The sequence below is a fragment of the Eumetopias jubatus genome, unplaced genomic scaffold, assembly GCF_037043125.1.
Source record: "Eumetopias jubatus isolate StellerSeaLion01/CBP00866 unplaced genomic scaffold, mEumJub1_p1.0 scaffold_3, whole genome shotgun sequence".
Taxonomy (NCBI): domain Eukaryota; kingdom Metazoa; phylum Chordata; class Mammalia; order Carnivora; family Otariidae; genus Eumetopias; species Eumetopias jubatus.
This window is the reverse complement of record NW_028274809.1, coordinates 135,852,085-135,874,233: the sequence shown is the minus strand read 5'-3', so window position 1 is coordinate 135,874,233 and position 22,149 is coordinate 135,852,085. Positions and strand designations below refer to the sequence as shown.

The following is a 22,149-nucleotide window of genomic DNA, read 5'->3' as shown; positions in this document are numbered from 1 at the left end:
CTAGATAGGATACTAACAACACAAAAGAAAAGTGAAATATAGTATATTTCATCAAAATTGAAAAATGTTGTATTTCAAGAGGCACTATCAAGAAACTGAAAAGACAGCCCATAAATATTTGCAAATCCTATACCTATCTGAAAAGGGGCTCATTCAGAATACATACAGAACTCTTGTAACAGTAAAATGACAACCCAATTAAAAAGTGGGCAAATGTTTTAAATGGTAATTTCTTCAGAAAAATTATATATGTGGCCATTAAGCATATGAAGAGTTGTTCCACATCATTAATCATTAGAGAAATGCAAATCAAAAGCACAATGAGATGCCCAGTAGAATGGCTAGAATCAAAAAGTCAGATAATAACAAGTGTTGTCAAGGATGTGGAAAAATTGGAATCCTCATACACTGTTGGTGGGAATGTAAACTGGGAATCCACTTTGGAGAATAGTCTGGCAGTTAACTCAGTAACTCTTAGTTACTGTATGACCAGCAGTTCTGTTCGTAGATATATACTCAAGAGAAATGAAAACATATGTCCATGTAAAAACTTATACACCACTATTCATAATAGCCAAAAGGTGGAAACAATCCAAATGTCCATCAACAGATGAATGGATAAATGTAATATATTCATTCAATGGAACGTTATTTGGCCATAAACTGGAATGAAGTACTTCAGCATATGCAGCTATTTGGATGAACCTCAAAAGTAGGCTAAGTGAAAGAAGCCTGTCACAAAAGTCTGTAAAAATTTCTTCAAGATGATGAAAATGTTCTAAAATTTACTTTGGTGTTGGTTGTACAACTCTGTACTAGAAACCACTGAATTGTATCCCTTAAAGGGTAAATTTTATGGCATATGGGTATTTCAAAAATATTTAAAAATGTTTTTAAACCCATCCGCATATTTTAGATATGTGTTATGTAATGTAATGTGATTGCTAGTAATCCGGAAGTAAATTATTATTTTTTGAAGTAAATTATTACTATAAGACTGTTGCTAATCTTTCTTTGATAAATTCGTTAAATTAAGAGTCTGTTTCAGAATTAAAGCATTGATAAATCATTTCTAAGTGTATGTTAAATTATCTGCATAGTGACACTCTACTTCCTTACATATGTATCTACATATAGTATTTATAAATTGTAAATAGACTATTGTAAGACACTGGAAAGAAACATAACTCTTTTGTGAGCACTAATTGGCATTCATCTTTAAAGAGTGTTCTCAGTAATTGTATTTTAATTAATTAGTTAATATTTTGAAATGACTACATTTTATACATATACACACATTTCTATGTGAATAATTTATTGCTAAGTTCAAAATAACCTAATATTTGTCATCCATGTAACATTGTCATCATAAAACTTTTAAAATTTAGAATTACTTCAGCAACTTCTTTTGACTTGATCCTGTTATGTTGTAAAATCTTTTATGTTTTCAATATTTCTTATTATTTTATTTTATTTTATTATGTTGGTCACCATACAGTATATCATTAGTTTTTGATGTAGTGTTCCATGATTCATTGTTTGCTTATAATACCCATTGTTCCATGCAATACATGCCCTCCATAATAACCCATCACTAGGCTAATCCATACCCCACCCCCTCCCCTCTAAAACCCTCAGTTTGTTTCTCGGAGTCCATAGTCTCATGGTTTGTCCCCCCTCCGATTCCCCCGCTTCGTTTTTCCCTTCCTTCTCCTAATGTCCTCCATGCTATTCCTTATGTTCTACAAATAAGTGAAACCATATGATAATTGACTTTCTCTGCTTGACTTATTTCACTTAGCATAATCTCCTCCAGTCCCATTCATGCCGATGCAAAAGTTGGGTATTCATCTTTTCTGATGGCTGAGTAATACTCCATTGTATATATGGACCACATCTTTTTTGTTATGTTAATCACCATACATCACATCATTAGTTTTTGATATAGTGTTCCATGATTCATTGTTTGTGCGTAACACCCCGTTCTCCACGCAGAACGTGCCCTCTTTAATACCCATCACCAGGCTAACCCATCCCCCCACCCCCCTCCCCTCTAGAACCCTCAGGTTGTTTTTCAGAGTCCATCATCTCTCATGGTTCATCTCCAGACCACATCTTCTTGATCCATTCATCTGCTGAAGGGCATCTCAGCTCTTTCCACAGTTTGGCTGTTGTGGACATTGCTGCAATGAACATTGGGGTGCATATGGCCCTTCTTTTCACTACATCTGTGTCTTTGGGGTAAATACCCAGGAGTGCAATTGCTGGGTCATAGGGTAGCTCTATTTTTAATTTTTTGAGGCACCTCCACACTGTTTTCCAAAGTGGCTGTACCAACTTGCATTCCCACCAACAGTGTAAGAGGGTTCCCTTTTCTCCGCAACCTCTCCAACATTTGTTGTTTCTTGCCTTGTCAATTTTTGCCATTCTAACTGGTGTAAGGTGGTATCTCATGGATCAGAAGAATAAACATTGTTAAAATGTCTATGCTGCCCAGAGCAATCTGTACTTTCAATGCCATCCTGATCAAAATACCAACGGCATTTTTCAGTGCTGGAACAAACAATCCTAAAATTTGTGTAGAATCAGAAAAGACCCTGAATCACCAAGTAAATGTTGAACAAGAAAAACAAAGCTGGGGGCATCACGTTGCCTGATTTCAAGCTATATTACAAAGCTGTGATCACCAAGACAGCATGGTATTGGCACAAAAACAGAGACATAGACCAATGGAACAGAATAGAGAGCCCAGATATAGGCCCTCAACTCTATGGTGAAATAGTCTTCGACAAAGCAGGAAAAAATATGCAATGAAAAAAAGATAGTCTCTTCAATAAATGGTGCTGGGAAAATTGGACAGCTATATACAGAAGAATGAAACTCGAACATTCTCTTACACCATACACAAAGATAAACTCAAAATGGATGAAAGACCTCAATGTGAGACAGGAATCCATCAAAATCCTAGAGGAGAACATAGTAACCTCTTCGACATTGGCCACAGCAACTTCTTTCAAGATACATCTCCAAAGACAAGGGAAACAAAAGGGAAAATGAACTTTTGGGGCTTCATCAAGATAAAAAGCTTCTGCGCAACAAAACAAAGAGGCAACTCACAGAATGGGAGAAGATATTTGCAAATGACCCTATAGACAAAGGGCTGATATCCAAGATCTGTAAGGAACTTCTCAAACTCAACACCCAAAAAACAACCAAGTCAAAAAATGGGCAGAAGACATGAACAGACACTTCTCAAAAGAAGACCTACAAATGGCTAACAGACACATGCAAATGTTCATCATCATTAGCCATCAGGGAAATTCAAGTCAAAATCACATTTCTTATTATTTTAATTCTAAATCTCAATATAAAAACTTGAGTGAGTTTTAATGTACATAATTGATTTCAGTATATTGATGCAATTATTTAAGAAAACGTATTTTATGAGGAGACTGTCAGCATTTAAGGTAAGCTTTTCGTTTTTAAACTGTTTTGAAAAGTAATTAGTTCATTTTCAGATGTAGGCAGTTCAAACTGGGAGTATTTATGTTAAAGGAATGTATGTTACTGTTCAAGTATTATCAGTTTGAATAATCATATTTTAAACTCAGTCCTAAAATGAATAAAATAAGTGATAAGTGTGAAAATGCTTTGTTAACAAAGTACAACACACAAGTTTTAGCTAATGATGTTAAAATTATTCCCTTGGCAGTCTTGATACCTTGGATTTACTTTGTATTTTCTTTTTTTATAGTATAACTGACACACAGTGTTGCACTAGTTTCAGGTGTACCAACATAGTGATTCAACAACTCTTATTTGTTACACTACCTTGGACTTACTTTGAATGCCAGTTTTTAAAGAATAGTAGAATGATTAAAAATATATGAACATGCAAACCCAAATAATGACATCTGGAAATTTGAATTAACGATAGTCTAATACTAATAAGTTCATATACTCTTCCTTCAGAATAATTTCATTTTATTTAATATGGGAAAAATTTATAATATGACTTTTAATAGAAGTGGCTTTAGAAACTAAAGATTTAATTGTTGCCAACCCTCACATATCCGTTCAATGGGATACGTGCCATACTTGTGCAAGTATGATCCTTTGTACTAGGATTAATAAGAAAATAAAGGACATACCTTCTTACAAGCCATTCTGAAGTAGGGGAAGTTACAGATCATTAGCATATGTACGTACATATATGTGTGTGCGTGCATGTACATATATGTACGTGCATGTGTGTGCACATGCCTGTAAATACACATATGTGCATACATTGTCTATATATCTTTATGTATAGGACATAACCTGATTTTTTTATCATTGTCAGGAAATGAAGTATTCCACATAGTCTAGATGATTAATTAGAATTCTCTTTGTAAAAAAAAAGAAAGAATTCTCTTTGTACTGGATTTAAAGGAAATACTTGTTATTTTTGAGGGTCTGCTGTATGTCGGGCACTGTGCTGGGAGTTTAACATAAAGTGTTTCCCTTAATCCTTCAAAAGCACTGTATTTTCGAAAAGAAGGCATTAGGGTTCACAGAGTTTAAATAATTTGCCTAAAAAAACCACACATTTATTTAGTCATAAAGTAGGATTTCAGTATAGAATTGCCTTGTTGTAAATTTGTATTTGTTTTCTGTCACAGTACCTTTATTTCTAAAAAGCCATTATGAAGACAAATGAGCCTAAACAGAAAAGAAATTATAAGTGTTTTCTAATTATCACATATTATACCCTGTACTCTTCTATCTTAGGACTATAATTGCTGTGTTGTCTCGCTTACGGATTCATCCTTGTATCCCCAGCTCCACAAACTAACATATACTAGTTGCTCATTAATTATCCACCAAATAAATGAATTAAGTGGGTGAATGGGTGACAGATCTCAGTTGTCTATATGGTGGTGTCAAGCATATATTCTTAATTAAGTTTGCCAGTTATTATCCTTCAGAAGACTAAAAGCTAAACATTTAGTAATTTGATAATTGTTCTTTTTTTTTATTTCCAAACAGTAGTCTCTATTTAGACTTTTGCTGAAAAAAGTTACATCAGCCAGTCTGCAGACTGGCAGGATCTAGTGAAATGTAGATAAAGCTTGATTCAAAGTTCTTGTAATCAAGTCAATTTAATAATACTTTGATGTGTAATTCAGACTTTTTTGTGAATTGATAGTATATTTAGCTGAAATGTATTTCTCCGCTTAATTTCCTAGGAAAGTCAGATAACGAATTCAAATTTATTTATTTATTTTTTTTTTAAATTTTTTTTTATAGATTTTATTTATTTATTTGAGAGAGAGAATGAGATAGAGAGAGAGCACGAGAGGGAAGAGGGTCAGAGGGAGAAGCAGACTCCCTGCTGAGCAGGGAGCCCGATGCGGGACTCGATCCCGGGACTCCAGGATCATGACCTGAGCCGAAGGCAGTCGCTTAACCAACTGAGCCACCCAGGTGCCCCGAATTCAAATTTAGACATAAGTTGAGGTGCCTGCAATTTATCAAGGCAAATCCAGAAAGTAGTTTAAAAAGTAATTTTGGAGTTTGGCAAATCCAGCATGGTACTGTCTGACATGGTAGCCATTAACCACTAATTTAAATTAATTAAACTAATTAAAAGTAAATAAGATTACAAATTCTGTCATTTTTTCTAGTCACATTTTAAATGCTCAATAGCACTTAATGTATGCACAGAGACCATATGTATTGCCACATGTAGTTACACAGTATCCTACCAAATAGGGTATAAAACATTCTGTCATTACGGAAAGTTTTATCAGCTAGCCCTGGTCTCAAAGCCAGAGGAAAAAATTTAGGAGTTTAATTTAGAGATGGACAGTAGTTAATTCAGCAAACATTTGTTGAACTTCTATAGCCTCTATAACTATAAAAATAAATGGATTGAAGTCTTATGAAGGGTTCATGTAGTGGAAGTGACATGTAAACAACCAAATATAGTTATGTGCTAAAAGCATTATACTGGGAGGATGTACAAATTGCTGTAGGTCTTATTACAGGAATACTTTAACTGTAATAACTAAAATGTTAGTTAGCAGAAGTCAAGTCTGAATCAGATGTCATGCTAGAGAATAGTAAATAAGTCACAGACCAGGAAGTGAGAAGGAAGCTATTGACTATGGAGACACTATTGAGAGGAGTAGAGCAGGCTAAAGAGTCAGTACAAGAAAATAAGGAAAGGCAGGTAGGTCCCAGACCAGTTCAGGAGAAAGCTCTTAAACATTGTGTTCTGGGTATATTATCTCTCTTATGTATAAATTGATCAACTTCTAGGCTGGGGGCAAATCCTTAAAGTGCCAGATCTACACTATTAATAATAATACTAAGAGCTACATATACAGTGCTTACAGTAACAATAGCTGACATATACAGCTAGTGCTTACTGTCCATTAACTGTCTTAAGCATTTGACATATGTTCATTCACTTAGTCATCAAAACAACCCCATTAGTATTGAGTTACTTTGAAACCCTTCAGTCATGGATTGAGAAATTACCTTGCTAAAGGTACGTTAACTATTATTCAAGGATACAGAGCCCAAAGGATTTTCCCTTTTATTATTACTCTCAGCCTCATTAAGTTGGCACCCTTGAGCAAGCCTGAAAAAGCAGTTGGATTAAAAAAAAAACATGTTTCAAACATATGTTTCTTGTTGAAGAAGCCATGTAAATATTAGTAGTACTGAATATTTAAGTTCAGAGTACACTTAAAATGTTCACTACTCTACATGTTTCTGCTCACAATACTAGAAATTGACCTATTGGTGAATATTCAGGTAATTGCTTTTATCAACTATCTGTTCAGCCACTGTTGACACTATTAACTCAAACCAGGCATTAGACGTGCCCAGCATTTCACTAAAGGATGATAAAGGAAAACTGGCTGGCTGATAAATTATTCTATCAGTTGAGTCTTGTACATGGCATCAAATCTGTTATTAGGCATGTAATAAGAGGTGAAAGAAACTGATTAGGGAAGAGAAACATGTTTGAGTACATTTTATGAAGAGTATAATGAAACTGTCAAGACTGAACTTGATTTCTTAAAGGGGTTAGGGATTGAAGGACCAGCAGTGCATTTGAGATAAGTATAAACCTAAGAGCACAAATCATTAGTTTCTGTGAAATTTGAAGATATTGAAGAATTTCATTGTTAAAGTCCAATAAAGTACTAGGTAATCAATTTATGATACTGTATTTGTAAAATTTGCTCTCTAATATATCCCTTTGCAAATAGAGGCATCAATGATATGAATCACAAAATGGTGGATAATTTACGAGGGTTCCTCACCTGTCACACTTCTGAGAATTACTTTGTAAGATTTCTGTGGTCACCACATTAGATAATCTATGTTAAGAAGCTTTGCTATTATGATTATGCAGTTTTGTGGCAATATTTTACCTCAGGTAGAATAACTATCATTCATAGTTCTTCTCTTTACCTTATCCCATTGTACTATTGTTTATAATAAGATTATGGAAAATTTACACTGTGCAGATGAATATGAAATGATGTAGGAATCTAGGTAATTTGAAGATACGTGAATTCTGCATTTTGAAGCTGGACAAAATCTTCCTGATTAGTTGCCAGAAATCTGAGTGTGCTTAGAATTCAGGCATGCATCTTTATTACAAAGAGTAGCTCTGGTTTGATGTGTGATGTTGGCAAGTGAAGTGATTTTCAACGGGGTGTGTGTGTGAATTTCTCCTAATCAGCCTGCATTTTTTTAGGCTTAAAAATAATTTTTTTTATTGGTATAACTCAGTGGCATAACTTGAATCCTGTAACTTTCTTTCTCTGCAGTAACATGAAGGCAGAGACTTTTGTCCATTTTGTTTACTACTTTATACCCATTACCTAGAACAGAGCCTCACCCGTAATAAGACCTCAATAAATATTTGTCAAATGAATGAATGACTCCCGGTCCTCACTGTTTTATCTATTTAATGCATTAAACAGAAGTTTATTGAAAACCTATTATGAGCCAAGCTCTAGGGTATAGCATTTTGTAAGACAAATCAAGAAGTTGGCTTTCAGGGGGTTTATGTTCCAGTGGAATAGAAACTGCTCAGTAAGCCACTAACCAAATAACTGCACATAATAATTTCAGTTAGTGACAAGTGCTAGGTAAAAAACAAAATAGATCGATATGGTAGAAAGTATGTGAGCATACCCTGAAATTTGATGGTCAGGGAAGATTTTTCTAAAAGGATGACATTTGAGATGGTAGAGTAATAAGGAGCTAGCCCCCTAAATAAAACCTATGTAGAGAGATAAGTTCCTAGATTTTATAAAATGCATTTTAAAGCCATCTACTTGCAAAAAATCTCCCAAGGTTCAAGAATCTTCTTCACGGGGGGCGGGGAATTCCCTAGCCGGAAAAGGTGACTGACTACTTTTTTCTCTTGAATTTTTTTCTCTTGTTTATCCTTCACTCTGATTTCTATTAAAGCTATTTTCTCATCTTCCAGCGTTTCTTGTGTTCTGATTCATTATTTCTGTTCTTATTTTGTTTCCTTTTTTTTTTTTTATTTTCTTTGAGTTAACCCTGCCTTTTTGCACTTACTTGGACACTTATTAATTTTCAGTCTTTTCTGTTACAAGTATTTAAAGGTCTTTGTTTTTTGATAAATAGAATTTTGCCTATATTCCAGGTTTTAACGTACAATGTTTTGGTTACATTTCCCTGCTATTTTCTGTGTTTTTGTTATGATTTCTTCCTTAACCCACAAATTACTGAAGCTTTTTAAAATTTGCAAATATATTTTTAAATTACTGATTCTAATTTAACTGTAAATAGAGGACATGCAATATTGATTCTTTCAAGTTTGTAAGACTTGATTTATGATGTTCTCGATAGTCCATTCTTTTCATTTTCATGTCAATTCCATATGTGCTTAAAAAGAATATATATTTTCTTTTTTTCTTTAAATTTTTTATTGTTATGTTAATCACCATACATTACATCATTAGTTTGTGATGTAGTGTTCCATGATTCATTGTTTGTGCATAACACCCAGTGCTCCACGCAGAACGTACCCTCTTTAATACCCATCACCAGGCTAACCCATCCTCCCACCCAAGAATATATATTTTCTAATTGTTAGGTGCAGTATTCTTTACATGGCCATTAAACCAAGATTATTGGTGGTGGTGTTAAGATCTTGCATATCCTTGATGATTGTTGTCTACTTGTTCTGTTAATCACTGAGAAAGGTATTAAAATAGACCCCCAAGGTGCCTGGGTGGCTCAGTTGGTTAAGCGACTGCCTTCAGCTCAAGTCATGATCCTGGAGTCCCGGGATCGAGTCCCATATCGGGCTCCCTGCTTGGCAGGGAGTCTGCTTCTCCCTCTGACCGTACCCTCTCTTGTGCTCTCTCTCTCTCTCAAATAAATAAATAAAATAAAACCTAAAAAAAAAAAAAAAATAGACCACCAAAATAGTGGGTTTGACATTTTCTCTCTGTAGCTTTTTTTTTTTAAAGATTTTATTCATGGGTGCCTGGGTGGCTCAGTTGGTTAAGCAACTGCCTTCAGCTTGGGTCATGATCCTGGAGTCCCGGGATCGAGTCCCGCATCGGGCTCCCTGCTCAGCGGGGAGTCTGCTTCTCCCTCTGACCCTCTTCCCTCTCGTGCTCTCTATCTCTCATTCTCTCTCTCAAATAAGTAAATAAAATCTTTTAAATAAATAAATAAATAAATAAAGATTTTATTCATTTGAGAGAGAGAGAGAGACCATGAGCAGAGGGAGGGACAGAGGGAGAGGGAGAAGCAGAATCCCCACTAAGTGGGTAGCTGGATGTGGGACTCGATTCCAGGACCCCAAGATCACGACCTGAGCCACCCAGGCACCCCTCTCTGTAACATTTTTAAATCTAATTTTATTTTTTCTCTTTTTAATATGCAAGCTTTGTCCATTTCTATTTATTTTATTAATATATTTGGATCATTTCTAACAATTTATTTTGTGTTTTCCATTAACCCTACTTCTTACCTACTTCCCTTGAAGTGAGGGTCTTTTTTTTTTTTTGAGGATTTTATTTATTTATTTATTAGAGAGAGAGATCACAAGAGAGGGTAGAGTCAGAGGGAGAAGCTGACTCCCCTCTGAGCAGGGAGCCCAATGTGGGACTCGTTCCCCAGACTCCGGGATCATGACCTGAGCCAAAGGCAGTCGCTCAACTGACTGAGCCACCCAGGTGCCCAAAGTGAGGATATTTCAATCTTTGTCTGAAATATTAACCAAGGAGATGAAAGATCTCTACCCTGAAAACTACAAAACATTGAAAGAAATTGAAGAAGAAACAAATAAATGGAAAGGTAGCCCATGTTCGTGGATTGGAAGAATTAGTGTTGTTAAAATATCCATACTACCTAAAGCCATCTTAAGAATCATTGCAGTCCCTATCAAAATTCCAATGACAATTTTTACAGTGGTAGAAAAAACACTCCGGAAATGTATATGGAATCACATAAGACCCCAAATGAATATCCAAAGCAGTCCTGAAAAAGAATAACAAAGTGGGAGGCATCACACTTCCTGATTTCAAGCTATATTATAAAGCTGTAGTAAAAACAGTATGGTTCTGGCACAAAAACAGAAACATAGACCAATGGAAGAGAATCGAGAGCCCAGAAATAAACCCATGCGTGTATGGTCAGCTAACATTTGACAAGGGAGGCAAGAACACTCAATGCAGAAAAGACAATCTCTTCAATAAGTGGTGCTGGGAAAATTGGATATTCACATGTAAAAGAATGAAACTAGACCCCCCACACACACCTTAAACAGCACTCAAAATTAACTGGAAATGGATTAAAGAGGAGAAAACTGCATACAGATTGTTCACTTTGGTGTTGTTTATAATAATGGAAAAGTTGAAAGCTACCTAAAATCCTTATATAAGAGAATGGTAAAGGAGTTTATGGTATGGTCATTTGATGAAGTACTTTGAGTGATTAATAGCATGGAAAAGTCTTTTTTTTTAAATATTAAACTTCAAAAGACACCAAATTGGAGATCTTATATGTATATTTAAGGGGGAAAATTAAGCCTACGCATAAAGAACAAGACTAAGAATTTTATCAAAATATTAACAGTGTTTATTGTAGGATAGAAGGACTTCAGATTTCTTTGCCAGTTTGCTCTTTTTCAGATGTCATAAAATTAGAATGTATAACCTATATAATGAAAACTACTTAAAAAGGTGGGATTAATTTAACATATTCCCAGATATAATTTGAAATGTCCTACTAATTCAGGTATGCTCATCTCAAGCTCTATTTATCTTTAAAAAATATGAAATACTTAGGGGCGCCTGGGTACCTCAGTCGTTAATCATCTGCCTTCGGCTCAGGTCATGAACCTAGGGTCCTGGGATCGAGCCCCGCATTGGGCTCCCTGCTCAACAGGAAGCCTGCTTCTCCCTCTCCCGCTCCCCCTGCTTGTGTTCCCTCTCTCGCTGTCTCTCTCGCTCTGTCAAATAAATAAATAAAATCTTAAATAAATACATAAATAAATAAAATGAAACACTTAGCAATAATGAACTAAGCATAGATCTGCCAAATTCTGTTTGACTCCATCTTTGTTTCAGAGTGAAGTTTATTAACTTTCCAATAAAAGTGTGCCACAGCATATTTTTATTCCCTTACTTTTGGTTTAAGCCTGACCTCCAGAAAAGTGAAGTAATACTTTTCTAACAAATGTGTAAAATGTGTAGTCCCATTTTCATAAGGTTAAATAGCTCGCATATATTCTAGCAACATTTAGTATTTTGTTATACTGATTTGCCCTATTTTGATTGTTGTTATTTGCTCTATTATTTTATTTTTTGATTTTAATATTTCTTTCTCTCATTTTAAGGTCATTCTGGTACAAGTTAACCCAGGGGAAGCATTTACAATAAGAAGAGAAGATGGACAGTTTCAGTGCATTACAGGTAAGAATGGTAATTTGTTATCCTTTGAGATGACAAAAATTTATGGAACATTAAAGTTTACATCTTATGGTTTCTTCCTTTCTTTCTCACTACCACCACCACACCAAAGCACAAACTCTGAATACCTTACGACTTAATTATTCCAGTATCATCCTCATTATTCTCTTTTCCCTGGTTTCTTGATTAATCTTACATTCCCCTTATCAGAAATCATCAGTGAGTCCAGTTCAGGTTCCTTAGTCTTTAAAAAAAAAGTATTGCATCTTCCTAGTCTTGCTTTCCCTTTCCCTTTAATATTGTGTCCCTTTGTCTTGCTAAGTTGGCTTATTCACTATCTTCTTGAACCTGTCTTGTACTTTCTGTACTATTCTTATCTATAATCTGCCCTTATCTCTACCATCCCTAGCCTATCCAAATCCTACCAATGCTTCAAGACTGAATTCAGATCTTATCTGTAAAAAAAATTTTTGTAAAGTCACTAGCCACCCCCCACCACACTTATAACAAACAAAAATGTTTCCATATGTCCCTGGGGGATGGTGGGGGCAAAAGCACCCACAGTTGAGAACCACCACCCTCTATGTAGAGAGAAGAGCAATAAAAAGATCACTGACTTTGGTATTAGAGAACCAGAGTTTAAATCCCAACTCTGCTAACTTACCAGTTAGATAGAACTTTTGCATGTTACTTAACCTCTATCAGGTACATTTCTCATCAGTAAAATTCCCTTCCTTATGAATAATATTACACCTCTTAGAATGATTGTGAGGGTTAACTAAAATGCATGTAAAGCACTCTAAACCGCACCTAGCACATACAAGGCACTCAGTAAATGGTGGTGAAGGATGTAGTGGTGTTGTTTAATAGAAAGTGACCGTTATGTCTTGTGAAACCCCTAATTATTGTGCCATTCATTTAACAAGTAACTACACATTTTCTTGTAATATTTGTTCTAGTTATATTTTTTAAGCCATTTAAATTTTGTATGTTTAACTTGAAATGTTTATTCAGTCTCTCCAACTAAGTCCTAAGCACTTTGAGGGCAAATACCATTTCTTACATTTCTTTGTATCCCCTTCAGTTCTGAGGCTTCCACATATTGGGTACCTAACTAACAATTGTTGCTTTAATTTGAAAAGAGCATGTTAAGTAGGGTGACCATATGCTTTCTCATCCAAACTGATACTTCTGAGAATGAAAGAGGACCATAGCAACTACTGTACGACAACTGTTATCAGCCAAGATTGTCCCAGGTAAACCAGGATTTATGGTACCCCTCCATCTTACTGGGACAATCTAATCTATTTAATCAAAGAAATAGAACTTACTCCTTCCAGAGAAGTAATTAGCTCAGTAATTAAAATTAAAACTTTTAGCCTGCCATCCAAATCTTACATGCCTTCTATTCTCTAAGTCAGTTTAAATCTGTGTATCAAGGCAACCTCACACACAAACACAAATAGGAAGAGTCCACATATTATGAGCTTAAAAGAAACCAGGTAGTAGAATTTATAAGCAGTATAGTAAACTTTGCCTGTCTTTACTTGCCAGTTAGGTTTTTATAAAATAATTCCATTTTTATACTGGATAGCTCTTAGAATGTAAGTTTCTAATAGAGCACACATCTTAGGTTTATTTGTACATTTCTTCAAATTGTTTTCAGTAAATATTGTTTATGATGGAAGCATTTTAACTAGTATAACCTCGGTCTTTTCAAACACATCTGCAAATGAGGATCCTCATTACTGTTATAGTGTGACTTAAAATATAAAAACCATTAATTGCAGTTGGATAACCAGACTTTGAATTTTAAATAACTTCTATTTTAAAAGTTAATTTATAACTGTAATTTGTGAATCTCCTCCCTTATAAAATCAATTAAACTGATTTTTATGTGGTAATTACCCCTTCAGTCAGGATCAAAAAAAAAAAAAAAGACTAATTTTTAATGTGCCTGTAGTACTAACAGTCTCTTAATAGTAGGAATTGACTACCATGTGAAGGTATTTTTAGGCAGGGACACATTTCTCTGCTTCTGTAGGAAAGGGAGACTCCTCTCTGAATGACAGAGTAGAGGAGTGGAGACTTTGTTTTTAAATTACTGGGCAGAGTTTTTAAAAACACAGGATAGGATAAGGGGAACCTGAAAGAAAGTAAAAAGCTCTCCTTTTTATGTTTTTGTTTTTTTAAATTAAAAGATGGGATGAAGGTGGAAGGAGTAGTAGTGAACAAGAGAGTGGGGTGAAGTTTTTGTAAAGACCGGTGTGCCCCCACTCCAAGCAAGAGAAGACAGGATGAGAAAAGACTAATGACTCCTGGAGCTCATCTTCTCCTTTTCTTCCCCTTTGCTATCACTAGTTTCTGTTATGTGGCAGACATCTTCCTGAACTAGTTCTAGAACTAGGTAAAAGTTAAGAGTAGAAATAGAAGCAGAGGCAACAGATAACAAAGTCTTAAGGGAGGAAAATCATATGCCAGTGAGGCTCAGAGTAAAATAGGATCCTTGGCTCTAAGGCTATCAAGTTAGGAAAACTTTTCTCTTCACAGCCACTGTGACCAATAAAGAAAACCTCAGTAGTAAAACCTGAAAACTGAGATAAATCCAGTGTAAATTAGTAAATATTTGAAATAAAGACTATTCTTTTTAAAGGAGTTTTATTATCTGTCAAGAATTTATAAAACAGAAACTAGGTTGACAGAAATCACAGGGAACTTTAGAGATCTAGATGATCCCCTTATTTAATTGAAGTTCATAATTTGTGAGTTATAGCTAGTTATGGGCAGAGCTCAATATAATACTTTTTCTACTATAACATACTTCTTGGAAAGACAAATTGTTAATTTTTTTTTCTTGAATTTACTAAGTGTCTCCTGAGGTATACTCTGCCAGCTATTGGGGATTCAAAGAAAACTAAGACACAGTTCCTGTCATTCAAAAACACAGAGTAGTAGGGAAGAAAGGGAGGAAATTAACAATTGTATTACAGTATAAAAAGAACTACTAGAGATATGCACAGGGTGTTGTGGAAGCATAGGAGGGTTACCGTGATGCATAGTGATATGTCAGGAAGAAAATCTGTCAAGGGGAAAGTATATGTGACCTGTCTTTAAGGACATTAGCAAATGACAAAAGGATCTCAAGGAAGCATTTTAGACAGAGGAAACAGTATACAAAAGCAACAGAAGGAGAGAATAGCTTAACTTTTTTGAATAACTGCAAAGAGATCAGAATTGCTAAAAAAAAAAAGGTTATATAAAGGGGATATAGATGGAGATGAATCTAAAAATGTAGACAGATCTTGAAATGGCTTGACTGTCATACTAAAACTTTAACTTTATTGCAAAGGTAAGGAAGAGCCATTGAAGGAGATTACACCGGAGAGTTAACATCTAGTTTACAGTTTGGAAAGATTGGCGATGTCTTTATGATGTACTATATGCTGGCTAACTGAACATAATTTAAAAAATTAATTAAGAAATAAAAATAAAAAGATTGGCGTTGTTTTCCTTCCAGTAAAATGGAACAAATATTCTTCTAAATGCAGTGCTGAGCTTCTCTCTTCTTCCACCCCTAAAAAAAAAAAAAGGAAATAAATTGTTAGGAGCCAAAAACAAGACTTTTCAATATTTGTTTTTCAAAATATGTTTCATATGTATAATGAAAAGGATATACTTTGTTCATTGGATTTGATCATTTTTTTATTGTTCCATGGCATTTTTTCTGAGTCTTATCCAGAATCTAATGTCTGTCTTCCTTTACTCCTTACCTTATTTCATGTCCTTTTAGATCCTACACCACTCTTAAATATCTAAAAGTATAGTTCCCTGCCTTTTACAACTTTCCAGTTGCCATTCTCCTCATTGGTTAGGTTTATTTATACTGCATGATTCTGACCCATACCTCATTTTTGCCATCCTTAGCCATTACTGCTTTCAGCACAAACACATTATTTCTTTTGAAATCAAAGTATGATCTTGAATCTTTTTTCTGTTAAAAGGTATTTTGACACTGATCTAACAATTTGATGTTTTTATGTTTTCTTCGTGAAGTGCTTTAATAGCATTTCAACAGATTGTTTTATATGATGATAGATATTATGAAAATTCATCCTTGCCTGGTAATTGTATGTAGGAAAGTAAAAATATATTGAATGAGTAAATCTTCAGGTTTAATATTAATAAATTTTTGTAATATGTGCTAAAGACTGCCCTTCTTAGTTTTGTTTTGTGGGGAAGTATGAAGAATAGAGAATTAGGCAAGTTTTCTGAATTTCGGTTACAGGGAAGGTCCTGGAAGCATATTTCATAGAGAGTATGTGGTAAACTCTTTAAGATCCCTGTTGTAGAGCTGGCTTTTAATGGTGATAAATTGGTACCTATCCATCAGACATCATCTGTTCTGTAAAGTGTTTGCAGAAAAGGCCTTTTTTTCAGTTTTTCTCCTCACCTACTTCTCGATGCCCATACAGAAATAAATGAGGGCAGAAATTACGTTTTACATATGTTTTACATAGAGAGTGTTTAATTAACTTGAATGAGGAGGAGAAAATACTAATGTTTCTTGACCATTTTCTACATGCCAAGCAAATGAAATATATGTAGGCAAACGGTTTTCTCTAAAAACACTCCTTCTTGAAAGGCAGGTATGGCTCACTTTTTTTTTCTTTTATGACTCCTCAAAAAGAATAAGTAGGACTAAATAAGAATTTAATAATTAAATATCTAGTGGCTTTGCATTGTTAGGGAACTTCTACTTTGGTGTGATTCCATGCTACTCTATGCAAAAGAAAGTTATAAAAAAGTGAAAAGAATATACAGACCAGAAGTGCCTAAATTTTATATGCTCTGGTCCCTTCAAATTACATATTTTAGGAAGATAAGCAACAATATTGATGATTGTTTAATTTTATTAACCTAATAGGAGAGTAGTTAAGCACATGGTACCTGGCTTTGAGTTCCAGCTCTATCATGTACTATTATATCAATCAGGTTATAGTAATCAATTTAGTGATTATTTTTACATCCTGTCTTACACTTGTTTGTGTAAATAGGGTGTGTGTGTGTGTCTGTCATATAGAATTTGGAACATAATTAATCATAGAGATTATTATACTATGCCTTTTTGGACATACTATTTATATCTGTGCAATCATAGAACCCAAGACCTGCATCAGACATGTAACTCCTAATTATGCTGATCATGTATTAACCAGATCTACATTTTAATGATATATTTTGCAACATTGCTTTCACAATTACATTTCAACAACAGTGAAGACCTTATATTTGTCATCCATTCATTCATTCAGTATTCAGTAAAAGACAAGTGTGTAAGCTGGCACTCTTTATTTCCTCAAACTTACTTGACAGACTTTCTTATATATCTTTATATATCCTATGTATCTTTAAGATGAAATGAAATTAGGTTACTGGCCCATTGCCAGTAAAGCTTTGTCTTATGTTGTATTATCCAGGACTTTGTCTTCTAGGGCTCTCCTTGACTGACTTTCTTTCTTTCTTTTAGAAGTCTTTTTTTTAAAGATTTTATTTATTTGAGAGAGAGAGAGAGCACGAGCAGGAGGAGGGGCAGACGGAGAGGGAGAAGCAGATTCCCCACTGAGCAGGTGGGGACTTCATCTTTCAGAGCAGGGAGCCTGACTCAGGGCTCTACCCCAGGAAATCATGACCTGAACCAAAGATAGATGCTTAACTGACTGAGCCACCCAGGTACCCCTGTCTTTCTTTAGTCCAAAGCTTTGACACAAATGGCATGTTTATAAGATTTTCAGGTGTCAGAAAGTTACCAAGGACAATTAATAAATATCAAGCTCAAGAGATCAGAATATATTGAAATTATAGGTCAAAACCAACAGGATAGGGCGCCTGGGTGGCTCAGTTGGTTAAGCAACTGCCTTCGGCTCAGGTCATGATCCCGGAGTCCTGGGATCGAGTCCCACATCAGGCTCCCAGCTCAGCGGGGAGCCTGCTTCTCCCTCTGACACTTTCCCCTCTCATGCTGTTTCTCTCTCTCTCTCTCTCTCTCTCTCTCTCAAATAAATAAATAAATAAATAAAATCTTTAAAAAAAAAAACCCAACAGGATAAATCTAATAGGAATAAATACAAAGTTTTACATTTTGGTTTGAAATTTAGTAGCCCCGGCAATGTACAGATGTGTATTACTCAGAGTTCCTTTTTGAAACAGACTCTTGTCTATTAAACACAAAAGGAATTTCTTAAGATGATATTGAGACTCTTCCTCTTCTTTCCTGCATGATAGTTCAGTCCTAAAGCCATTAGGTGGTACAAAACAATATAGACACCTGTCATAGTTCATAAGGTTGCCATAACAGTATACCAGGGACTGGGTGACTTATAAACAACAGAAATTTATTTTTCACTATTCTGGAGCCTGGAAGTTCAAGATCACAGTGCCAGCATGGTTGGGTTCTGGTGAGAGCACTCTTTCAGGTTGTAGACTACTGACTTTTTGCTGTATCCTGGAGGAAGGGGCAAGGGAGCCCTCTGGGTTTTCTTTTACAAGAGCACTAATCCCATTTATGAGGGCTCTACTCCATGATTTCATCATCTCCCAATGGCCCTACCTCCTAATAACATCACATTGGGATTAGGATTTCAGTGTATGAGTTTGGGGGGAATACATTTAGTCTATAGCAACACTGCATTGATAGGAGTGGGGGAGATGAGCTGCAGTCCTCCAGAGTGCGATGTCAGAGTGTAAATTGGGTAAGGAGTTCATCACATAGGAGAAGAGCCTAATTCAGAGAGTCAGAACCCAGAGTGAGGAGAGAATTCACACAGCAAGGTGTCCTGGTATAGGGATTCAGAGTCTAAGCAAGCTAATGAGAGTATCATCAAGAAGGGGTGGCCTGGTGTAAGGTGTAAGAATCTCAGCAGGATAAAGAAGTCACCAGTACGGTTGGGCAGCCCAGTGTAGGGAATCAGTGCCAGAAAAAGGTGAGAGTACCTACATGTGAAGACATCCTGATGTAAGGAGTCAGAGCTCAAACAAAGTGAGAGGTCATCTGTGGGGAGGGGTAGGCTGACATGTGTTGTTAGCGCTCCGGTAGGGTCAGACCATTCACATGCTGGAGGTGGTCCTTAGGAGATAGTCAAAGCCTGAGTCAGGTAAAAAAGACATCCATACAGAGAACAGCCTGCTGCTGAGTGTGGAGGACCTCCACAGAGTGACAGCCTGGCATGGGGTGTCATAGCCCCAGCAAGGTGATGAAAGTGTCCATACAGTAGAGGCAATCATCAAGAAGAGTCAGAACCCAAGCAGTGTGAGGGCATTTATGGGATAGGAGGTGACTTGGTTTGAGGTGTCAGAGCTCAAATTGAGGCAAGGAGGATATCTACATGGGAGGTAGGGATTGGGTCCAGCAAGGAGAATCAGATCCTGAGCATGGTGAGGAGGGTATCCCTCTGGCATAGTAGGAGATACAGAGCCCAAGGAAGTCCCCATCCACACGTGGCAGACAAGCCTAGCATAGGAAATGAGAACCAGAGTGGGGTGAGGAGGGCATCCCCATAGAGGAATAGCCTGGTGTGGATTATCAGAGCCCAAGCAGGGTAAGGAGGTAGTCCACATGGTGGACTGAGGGGTAGAATGGCCTGGTATGGGGAGTCAGAGCCCAAATGCAGTAAAAAAAGAATATACACAAAAGTGGAGTGGGTAGTCCAGCACAGGGTGTTAGAGCTTGTATGTGATGACGTGGAGCCAAGGAGAGAAGGACATCTACGTAGAGGGTTGTGGTGGGGGGGGAGGTGGAGCAGGCTCAACAGGAGCCTGAGTAGGATACGGCCATCTGTGCTGGGAGACAGAGTAGAGTTAGGACAACTTCGCCAGGACAGGAATAGTAGGATTGATCCTTCTGAGGGAGAATTCATGCCTCTCTCCTACTTGCTGGTGATGACCAGCAATCCTTGTAATTTCTTGGCTCATAAAGGCATTGCTTTAATCTGTTTCCAGGGTCACATAGCATTCTCCCTGTCTCTCTGTGCGTTCACATGCCCATCTTCATATAAGGATACCATAATGGATTAAGGGGCCACTCTGCTCCAACATGACTTCATCTTTCATCTTAACTAATTTTATTTGCGGTGACGCCATTCCCAAATAAAGTATTCTGAAGTACTGGTACTTAAGCATATCTTTTTTAGGAGATACAATTCAATCCCTAACAGATAGTAATAAGGTATCAGTGTTAATTTCTTGGTTTTGATGGTTGTGTTGTTATATCAGAGAATGTCCTGATTTATAGGAAATGCATATACTAAAGTATTCCATAATTGCTGGGTCATCATGTCAGCATCTTTCTTTCAAATGGTTCAGGAAGAAAGTTCTTTGTGCCAGCTGGACATGGAACTTTTTCTTTTATAAACCTGTAATTGATTCAAATTTTTTGAGAATGATTCAGAAAATGATATTCTGTGTCTCACAGAATCTTTGGGAGGACTAGAGAACTAGACTCAAGGCTAAGCTTCAGAAACAATGCCCCCAAACCATGCTGTAAAACCTGATTAGGAAGGCATCATCAGTGCCAAGATTATACCTGTGCCCTTTCTTCACTAAGAACTCTATTACCTGCTTACAGCACAGATGCCACTTCTGCAACAAGAATCTTGTGCTACCCCACCTTCTAAGTTATCAGCAGCCATAGGACCAGTGTTCTTTACCCTTGCACCAAGGTGACTCCTCCAACATAAAAAGAGGTTTCATATTCTGTGCACCAAAACAAATGACAGTATCCATTACAGTGCAAGAAAGGAAGACTTAACTTTATGAATAGAACTTGTTTATTTTAGTAGAACTAGAGCTAAATATGAGTCACATATTGAATCTTGTTTGCAAATGTGAAAACAAATGAAATCTTAGACTGCAAAAACAAAAATATAAGTTCAAAACAGATGGCATATTACTCTGGTTAGATGGTATCCTTTTAACATATTTGAAAGAAGTATTGACAGAGATTGAACCTGGGAGGGTAATAGGAGAGCATAGAGTCAAGAAATTATTCTTGTAAAAGACTATAAAAATACTTGAAAGATGTTTAACCTGGAAGACAGCTATGACTTAAAGATACTGTTCTCTGCACCTTTAGAGGGCAAAATTTAGACTAACAGGTGAGAGTTGCAGGGAAACAAATTTTGACAGGGAAGAACTGTCGAACATTTATGGCGCCATAAAAATGGAGTCATTGCTTTATTGTACCTGAGTCCTGTCACTGTATGTGCTCATGCACTGGCTGAGTGGTACTATGAAAGTAATTCTTGCATAGAAAAGAAGATTGATTAGGTAAACTCCAATATGTATTCTAACTAAAGATTCTTTGATTCCAAAATTACTTGTTAATTAAACTGAGATCTCTTTAGTTAATTCTTGGAATGAGTACACCAGCTGAGAGTCTTCAGTTTAACAACGATATCTGTGCATGGGCATATTTCATAGAGTAGTTGAGCTAATGAATGGTTATTCCTCAAAACAGACCTATGAACAGGATGCCAATTAGTTAATTTATTAATCTTCATTCTTAATGAAATAAACACTTGAAAGAGACACTTGCACCAACCTTCTGAATTTTATAAGGGCAGGAACAATGATGCTGTCTTTGTCTTGGTACGTAAAACCTTGCTTAAGTCAAGGGTTCAGGGATTATTAGCTTCCTTCTCTTTGGTTTCCTTAATGATAGGAATTGTCTCTTTTCCATTTCTGATTCTCTGTGCTAAAATAATGCCTTTAAGTTAGTAGGCATGCTGTCAATATTTATTGAAATTAAATGCTAAAATATTTTTAAGTATATTGGTATACTCGTTTGCCTTGCTAACTATTATATACTAAAAATATACTTTTATACTTAGGGGTATTTAGTGCCTCAGAGTCTTCATATGTTCATATGAACACCAGTTAAGATTGTAGAGTAACATAGACATGTTAACTTAAATATGTAAATAGTGAATCAAAGATAATGCCAGGAATCTGATCATTTGACCATCCTGGATTTCTGCTTATTTTCTTACGATCTGATTCCTATGTGTAGAAAAAGTGTCAAGGTGAATTCAGGTTTGTTGAGAAGTATTAACCTTTGCTTTCTCGTATCTCACCTTACTTACATAGGGAAATCCAGTAACAGAACAGTCTCAGAGTGTGTTGACTCTGA

At 36.0% G+C, this 22,149-nt stretch overlaps 1 protein-coding gene across 1 annotated transcript in view; it reads left to right on the top strand.

Moving 5' to 3' along the window:
- Window positions 1-22,149, top strand: part of FNDC3A (fibronectin type III domain containing 3A) — a 155,704-nt gene that overhangs the window by 38,767 nt on the left and 94,788 nt on the right. The window contains exon 3 of the mRNA XM_028105378.2: window positions 11,894-11,969. Within this exon, the coding sequence (XP_027961179.1) occupies window positions 11,894-11,969 (76 nt within the window). The remainder of the gene's footprint in view (window positions 1-11,893; window positions 11,970-22,149) is intronic.